The 9,261-nt window shown below is 52.1% G+C and overlaps 1 protein-coding gene across 1 annotated transcript in view; it reads right to left on the bottom strand.

Annotated features, from left to right (window-relative positions):
• Positions 1-403: 403 nt before the first annotated feature.
• The window catches only part of LOC306916736 (CUGBP Elav-like family member 2), a gene marked incomplete at its 3' end in the record, with an annotated part of 154,093 nt that continues 145,235 nt past the window's right edge, over positions 404-9,261 (bottom strand). The window contains exons 4-5 of the mRNA XM_079494753.1: positions 1,684-1,766; positions 404-418 (exon numbers count right to left, since the gene is read on the bottom strand). Coding sequence (XP_079350879.1) covers positions 404-418; positions 1,684-1,766 — 98 coding nt within the window. The remainder of the gene's footprint in view (positions 419-1,683; positions 1,767-9,261) is intronic.

Raw genomic sequence — 9,261 nt, 5'->3', positions numbered from 1 at the left:
TTTAAATATCCACCAAAAACTAAGAGACAGAAGGAGGCAGGGGGGGGGGGGATGAATACATTCCTATCCACTCCGTCTCTCTCCCCCCCCCCCCCCCCCCCCCCCCCCCCCTTGCTCCAGGGCTATAGGGGAGAGAACAGTGGAGCTACCAGACAAGATGTTGTCCTGTTGTACCTCTCTCCCCCCCTGCTCCAGGGCTATAGGGGAGAGAACAGTGGAGCTATCAGACAAGATGTTGTCCTGTTGTACCTATCATTAAAACCAGGCACAAGAGAAAGAGCTATAGGCTGTGTTGGATACTTCTTTGACAATTCTTAGTCATGCATGTTGTATAATATATTAAACACATTAAACAAATGTCGGGTATAGCGGTTTACGCGCGGTGGAACACTGGATTAAACAATTATTGGCCGTCAAACTGTTAATAGGGGATATAATACAGCCAGCCGTATTAGTATTTTGTAGCTATTTTGTACTTCTGTATGTATTTTGTAATATACTGCATTTTCCTTTATTCTGGAGAGTGGAGAGTTGGTGAGGGGTGGAGACTGAAGCCTTGATCATTAAATGGACTTCCTCTGTCCTCTCACCCCCAAACCAAAGCTTCACCACATCTGTCTGTTTGGAAGACTTTGGAAGAGAGTCCATAACCTGCCCCTGAATGAACCCCTGAGAAAGACTGCACTATGACCAGAGACCAAGAGTTCTTGTAATTGTCAGGCCGCCGCAGCGGGGTCAACTCTGCTTGGCTGGTGGTGGTTTCATTGTGAACAAGTGAACAGGGTAAAGTACTGTATATCTGTACATCTTTTATACCTGGCAGGTTAACCCATTTTGGACTGAGGTCGATGAAAAAAAAGGCTTCTATAATCCTACAATTTTTCTGAAAAAACATGTTTCTGTGTCAGTGGTGCTCAACCTTTTTCATGTCAAGGACCCCCAGAATTATCTCTATTGGGCCACGGACCCCCATCTCAAAATATGTAGTTCCAGGGACCCACCAGAAGCAAATATTTTAGTTAAAAATGTTCACTCAAAAATAGCAGACCTACAAGCTCGAAGCGCGCCACTCGGTGGCGCGCTACGAGCTTGTAGGTCTGCTATTTTTCAATAGCTAAATTATAACATAATGTTTAAAACACCAAAAAGGGTTTTCCGCCCAAAATGGGTTAAAACAAAACCAGGACAGGCAACGTACTGTCCTGGTGGCAGGGAAAACTAAATCCGCAACACAGCAGATCGAAACAATGCTATACAACAACTATACTTTGGTGCACTCGCGTGTATTATTTTCAAAATGTTTTATTTTGTTGTTGTTAGGAAGCAGCTAACCCACAGCCAATTATCTATCACTATATGTTGATGGAGAATAACGTTCTTGTCCAATGTCCAAATTGCCATTTCGACGGACAGCAGCTGCACTCACAGGCATTGATAAAGAGAAAAGAAATAGATATATCTATGTATTTTACAGTCAGTCATGGACCCTTACGTTACGTATTTTGACTCTTTGAGATATAAATGAACACTCCAGATTTTGGGCAAAACTGTGCAACGGTAGACAGGCTGACACACAATTGCACGCACGCACACGCACGCACACGCACACACACACACACACACACACGCAGTGAGTGTGCAATTAGAGGAGGCTAGGTGTAGGCAGAGGAGAAGCACACTTACCCCCGTTAAGGTCTTTATGTTATGCAGTGCATTCTGGGCTTCAAGGGCGGCTTTCCTTGTGTAATATGTGACAAAACAGCAGCCTGGGGGAGAGAGAGAGAGAGAGAGGGACACAGGTAAGGACCAACAAAGAGATATTTACTTTCTCCATCCATGCACTTGGCCTTGCCGGTCGACACCATAGACAGCAGACGAATGAAAGGACAAAACAACCTGATAAGAGAGGAAGAAAAATGTTGTTCTGGATTCACTTTGAATGGTGGTGGTAATGGCTTGAGACACATGCGCGTACACACTCACACACGCGCACACGCACACACACACACACACACACACACACTCACACACTCACACACACACACACACACACACACACACACAGAGAGAGAGAGAACGTGAGAAGAGGGGGCTATCTCGCCATTAATCCTTCCATAATCCCGCAGAGGAGGGCTGAAACAGTGGAGCCGTACGTGGGCCATTCTCCGTCAGCAGCAGCAGCACAGAAAACAATCAAAACTGCACAGTCAGTCAGACAGAGACAGCAGGAGACAGACACCGACGTGAGACACGGGGAAATGACTCTATTTGGGCCGTGGGCCGTCTCCCCCCCCGTCCCCCCCATACCCCGGGACATCTGCCCTTTATGACACTTGCCCTGCGCCGCGTCTCAGTAGTGTGCGCGCGCACATCTGTAGTATAGGTGTATAGCACCATCCACACATCCCCAAGTCCCTTTGATGAGGCCGCGTGAGCGTAATGCAGCTGAATTCCCGCGGAGTCCCCTGAGTACCGGGGCCTGAAAAGTAATTGGCCCTTAGCCGAGCATTATCAACGTGGCGCGCATTATGATTGGGTGTGGCGTGCGGCCCGGCCGGCCCCGGCACATTAGCGGGGATAACTCTTAGCTTAGCGCTAGAGCATGGCCGTTATGATGATTCCCGCGGAGCAGGATCTCTGTTAACATATAAGCTTCGGAGGCATTATGATTGGGTTGTCGGACAAGGTGGAGGGAGCGTTGACTTGTCGCAGAATGCTAGTGGTGTTTAATGCAGCCGGTCTGTGTGTGCCGGACAGGCCGCACTATTATCCCACATTAAGATTCCAGTTGCACCTACTAGTGTGTTCGAGCAGGCCTCTGGTGTGGGATTAGCAATTCCAATGGCAATCTTATGGGGGCTAGCGCGTTGGGTTAGTGAGGGGGAATTACGATTCCGATGGCACTTTGCATGTACGTGCGTGCGTATACGTGGGAGGGTTAGCTTTTAGTATAGTGCGGCGTTGGCGATTCCACAAGCATAGTGTGTATATTATATACTCTAAGGGAGAGGGTTGGCTGTTGGCGCTGCTTTTTTGTCATTCCCATGGTGTAGCGCGGGGCCTGAGAGGCTCAGCCATGCAGCATGTGGCAGAACGTCCCAGGTGGTGGGCTGTCAAGACAAGGATCAAAGAGCAGAGTGGACCTCACATGCACACGCATACGTACGCACGCACACGCACACGCACACGCACACACACACACACACACACACACACACGCGCACGCACACGCACACACACACTCTTCTGCAGATAGTGCTTCACCTATTTAAGAGTCAATGCACTCCCAGCTCAACACACAGCAGTGGCGAGCCAATGAGAATATATTATGTGTTCACGTTTAAGTGTGGCTTTCTCTATGTTACGAAAACAGCATCTTGGCAACAACAACCTCCAGCCAAACGTATATATATATATATAGCAATACTGCAGATGAACCACGTAAAGCGACAGGTCTACACGGAGAGAAGTGAATGAGAGGACTATTGACATTCAGTATAGCAACCTGTATGGATGCTTTGGACAGCCCAGGCGTGCATGTCGATATGTGGCAAGAACACGACTTGTCTGCCGTGTTCCAGACACATACCACAGCAAGTTAAACCTGGCCCCCATTGTTTACTTCTGCTTCCATCACATCCAAAGCCCCCAGAAAGGCTGGCCAACGGTGAAGCTGCCTGCTGCAGCATGGGGTTTAACATTGAGCACTTCCACATTTTGGGCACCACGTTTTGGTGTAGGGTTACAAATGCGGAAGTAGGGGGGCACGGTGGCACAGTCGGTAGTGCTGTCGCCTCACAGCTAGAAGGTCCTGGGTTCGATTCCCGCTGGGGATGCTGTGGGCGCTGGCGGCGTGTTCTCTCCTCCGCGTCATCAGTGCCCATACCCGAGGCGGGGTTGGCGAAGGGGCCTTTCTGTGTGGAGTTTGCATGTTCTCCCCGTGTCCCCTAGGGTAGGTACCCTCACAAAAAACATGCAGTAATCCTGGTCTCTAAACTGCCTCCTCCTGGCCAGCCGGGGCACCTGATGGAGGGGAAAGGAACTGGTCGGAATAACGTGTTCCTTCCACACGCTATACGTCCAACCAGGAAACTCCCTCCTGTCAGGTGTAAAGGAGCTACTTGGACACTCATGCATGAGTGGAAGCATGAGTTCAAGTCTGTTGCTCTCCCCAGGTTGGCGGAGGGTGTGTAGCCCAGGATCACAGGGGTGATTGAACAGGGGTGAAAAATGGGTTACAAAATCGTGGGATAAAAATAAAATAAAATAAAAAAGAAGTAGAGCGTTCTTCTGGTTGCTCCAAAACGCCACTGAGCAACTTCCATCGAAATGAATAGCAGGGGGCGTGGCAGTCCGCCCTCTTTATAACACTATGATGTGATCACGTGAGATGTGATCACGTGAGATGTGATCACGTGAGGTGTGATCACGTGAGATGTGATCACGTGAGGTGTGATCACGTGAGGTGTGAGCACGTGAGATGTGATCACGTGAGGTGTGATCACGTGAGGTGTGATCACGTGAGATGTGATCACGTGAGATGTGATCACGTGAGATGTGATCACGGTGCGGTGTGATCACGTGAGGTGTGATCACGTGAGATGTGATCACGTGAGATGTGATCACGTGAGGTGCTACGCTATACTCAGCCAGGCACAATGATCTTCATATAAGTCTTATACTATAGTCTATGACTGTGCGATGCACATGCAGTTACTTTCAAATCTCGTAGTGTACGTGCACGTTTAAGAGTACAGAGAAGACAATGTAAGATGATCCGTATGTGTAGGATGCAACCACATTTCAAAAAAATTGGATCAATACATAGATAAAAAGAGAAGGATCCGGGCAAGATTCATCAGGGCAAGAATGATGAAGACCTGTTAGGTAGAAACATGTTGGCAGTTGCCTTTTAATTTAATAAAGGCGTTCCTCCTTTTTTAACCTTGTGTGTCCGGATCCTTCTCTTTTTATCCAATTACTGAGGATAGTTGATCTGCAAGCTCACACGTTCGTATAGTGATGCGATGTGACTTGTGAGCTTATAGATGTGTGTGCTCCTCTAAACACAAACATTTACCAGAAGGCTGAGATGGCTCAAAGCAGGGAGTTGTTGTAAAGGAACACTCAGGTCGAAACACACACCACACACACACACACACACAAACCCACTGTAAGAGGGGGGCAATGCATAATACATCCGTGCGCGTGCGTGCGTGCGTGCGTGCATGCGTGCGTGCGTGCGTGCGTGCGTGCGTGCGTGCGTGCGTGCGTGTGTGCGTGCGTGCGTGCGTGCGTGCGGTGCCCGTGCATGTTTCATGTGTATTCCACGTGTGCTTGAACACTGGTGTGTGATTGGATGAATGTTTGAGAGAGAGCAAAAAAAAACCAAGAGAATAACAGAGGCTGTGAATGGAATAGGAAGCAGCCCAGGGAGCTGCCCCGGATTCATAAATGCTTCATGGTGACTGAAGTAGGCCTTTTGACTGACTGAAGGTACCCCCCCCCCCCTCCCCCCCGCCGTGGACGCCAGGCAGGGGTCAATTCAACCAACCGCCGACCGGAGCAGGTCAATGCAGGCTTCCCAGGCCAGGTCAGAGGATGTTAGCACCACCCGGGGTTAAACCACATTCTGGACGGGAACTCCCTTTTGGTGTTTTAAGCATTATGTTATACTATTGAAAAATAGCAGATCTACAAGCTCGTAGCGCGGCGCTGATTGCCACGCTACGAGCTTGTAGGTCTGCTATTTTTGAGTGGTGCAACCACTCCAAGGAACAGCAATGTCCATCCCAACCTATGTGACTATGTTTAGAGGCCCCACGTCCCAGTACCCCTCCATGGGCCATGGTGTGGTGTGAAGGCCCCACGTCCCAGCACCTCTCCATGGGCCATGGTGTGGTGTGAAGGCCCCACGTCCCAGCACCTCTCCATGGGCCATGGTGTGGTGTGAAGGCCCCACGTCCCAGTACCCCTCCATGGGCCATGGTGTGGTGTGAAGGCCCCACATCCCAGCACCCCTCCATGGGCCATGGTGTGGTGTGAAGGCCCCACATCCCAGCACCCCTCCATGGGCCATGGTGTGGTGTGAAGGCCCCACATCCCAGCACCCCTCCATGGGCCATGGTGGGGTGTGAACTGAAGGCCCCACATCCCAGCACCCCTCCATGGGCCATGGTGTGGTGTGAAGGCCCCACATCCCAGCACCCCTCCATGGGCCATGGTGGGGTGTGAAGGCCCCACATCCCAGCACCCCTCCATGGGCCATGGTGGGGTGTGAAGGCCCCACGTCCCAGCACCCCTCCATGGGCCATGGTGGGGTGTGAAGGCCCCACATCCCAGTACCCCTCCATGGGCCATGGTGGGGTGTGAAGGCCCCACATCCCAGTACCCCTCCATGGGCCATGGTGTGGTGTGAAGGCCCCACATCCCAGCACCCCTCCATGGGCCATGGTGGGGTGTGAAGGCCCCACATCCCAGTACCCCTCCATGGGCCATGGTGTGGTGTGAAGGCCCCACATCCCAGCACCCCTCCATGGGCCATGGTGGGGTGTGAAGGCCCCACATCCCAGCACCTCTCCATGGGCCATGGTGTGGTGTGAAGGCCCCACGTCCCAGCACCCCTCCATGGGCCATGGTGGGGTGTGAAGGCCCCACATCCCAGCACCCCTCCATGGGCCATGGTGGGGTGTGAAGGCCCCACGTCCCAGCACCCCTCCATGGGCCATGGTGGGGTGTGAAGGCCCCACGTCCCAGCACCCCTCCATGGGCCATGGTGGGGTGTGAAGGCCTCACATCCCAGCACCCCTCCATGGGCCATGGTGGGGTGTGAACTGAAGGCCCCACATCCCAGCACCCATCCATGGGCCATGGTGGGGTGTGAAGGCCCCACGTCCCAGCACCCGTCCATGAGCCATGGTGTGGTGTGAAGGCCCCACATCCCAGCACCCCTCCATGGGCCATGGTGTGGTGTGAAGGCCCCACATCCCAGCACCTCTCCATGGGCCATGGTGGGGTGTGAACTGAAGGCCCCACGTCCCAGCACCCCTACATGGGCCATGGTGTGGTGTGAAGGCCCCACATCCCAGCACCCCTCCATGGGCCATGGTGGGGTGTGAAGGCCCCACATCCCAGCACCCCTCCATGGGCCATGGTGGGGTGTGAAGGCCCCACATCCCAGCACCCCTCCATGGGCCATGGTGGGGTGTGAAGGCCCCACGTCCCAGCACCCCTCCATGAGCCATGGTGGGGTGTGAAGGCCCCACATCCCAGCACCCTTCCATGGGCCATGGTGGGGTGTGAAGGCCCCACGTCCCAGCACCCCTCCATGGGCGATGGTGTGGTGTGAAGGCCCCACGTCCCAGCACCCCTCCATGGGCCATGGTGTGGTGTGAAGGCCCCACATCCCAGCACCCCTCCATGGGCCATGGTGGGGTGTGAAGGCCCCACATCCCAGCACCCCTCCATGGGCCATGGTGGGGTGTGAAGGCCCCACATCCCAGCACCCCTCCATGGGCCATGGTGGGGTGTGAACTGAATGCCCCCCCCCCCCTTCTCCTCCAGCCCTTGGGGCTCCACTCAACTGCTGACCCACATTAACTGCACTCTACTCAGTCTACTGCAATTACTGCTCACACAGCCCTCTGGGTGGCATGGGACATACACTACTGTAGTCTCTCTCTCTCTCTCTCTCTCAGGGAGATCCATCTCTCTCTCTCTCTCTCGTCCTGACATTGACTGATCGACAACGCTGGGAGAAAAGTGGAGAAATACTGTGCATTAAGATTCCGACAGTAATTAGAACAGCGGTCAGGCATTAAGAAATCACACCCGTGTGAACTGAGTGGTGCAAGGTCTTATATAGCCTGATCAGCTGTGGTCTGACGTAATGTCAGTGACCATAGTAACCATGCACATTTGTTTGGGTCCCACGTACAGGTACACACACGTACAGGTACACGGGTACATACACGGGTACAGACAAAGCTGGTTGTTGGAGTGGTTTGCACCACTCAAAAAAAGGGAGCGGGCAACACACAGAAAATAATCCTGGGTGTACAAATGTAACCAAATGTACCCTTCTGGTCCCCTTACTTATACATCTGTATAGACTCTTAAGAGTTAAACTATAACACTGAGGATTACAGTGTACGACCAACGCATGACTTCAAACAACGCTGCGTTCCTGGCAAACCCCTGGCTGGTGTTCTAATCCCGTTTCCACAGGACCCACTCCGGCTCTCAGCCCTTCAGAGGTGTATATATATATGATCGACGAGTTACTTTGGTGGAGCACCACTCCACCAATGTCACCCTGCAAATCCCCCCCTCCCTCCCTGCCTCCCTCCCTGGCTCCCTGGCTGCAGCACACACGAGCACAGCATTCTGGAATCAAAGCTGCCTTCTGGCCGACCCCCAACACTTTAGAAAGAAGAGATCCCAGCCCAGAAAAGGATTCCAGCCTCTCTCTGTGCTGCGAACCCGGCGACCGACTGAGTACTGAGGCATGCAAAAAAGTTTGAGCGCGCACGCACGCACGCACGCACGCACGCACGCACGCACGCACGCACACACGCACGCACGGCACGCACGGCACGCACGCACAAACAAATGTGACAATCCCCTATCCCATTTAAATCCACCTGCAGTGTGGCTCTCTAATTGGGCCTGGGTTGTCTGCTAACAAAGCTAACGTCTTGTTAAGCCAATATAATTGGCTGGTTTGCTTTAGGAAAGAATGAAATAAATAAGTTGTGCGTCTCGGGTCGGCCCTGTCTCAACTGAATCCATTAAAGCAGATAATTGCCTTGGACGTTAAGCATTGAGCGAGAGTATGCAGTTGGCTTGTAATTTCACAGCAAATGTCTGCATTGGAACTGGACGGCTGGAAGCTGCTGGATACACCAGGAAAACTCTGGAAGAGACGCGTGTGTGTGTGTGTGTGTGTGTGTGTGTGTGTGTGTGTGTGTGTGTGTGTGTGACTGAACACATTTCTTTGTCTAAATGTGCTTGAAATCCTGTGTGCGAGACTGTGTGCGCGCGTCCAAATAGACACACATTAGTTACTCAAAGCTTGAAATTATTTTTGCAATTGTTCCACTCCGCACAGAAATTGAATTATATTGCAGCTGTTTTTGCGTTCAAGAAATAGCTTTCCTGAGCAATAAAACTCTGGATCATCTCGTTCTCATTCTCATTGCTTTCCCATTTTTTTTCCATGAGACAAAACTGAACTCTCTACAGCACACTCCAACTTGCTGT

The sequence above is a fragment of the Electrona antarctica genome (genome assembly GCF_951216825.1).
Source record: "Electrona antarctica genome assembly, chromosome: 23".
NCBI lineage: Eukaryota > Metazoa > Chordata > Actinopteri > Myctophiformes > Myctophidae > Electrona > Electrona antarctica.
The sequence above is the reverse complement of the archived record's forward strand: the minus strand, read 5'-3'. Positions and strand labels throughout refer to the sequence as shown.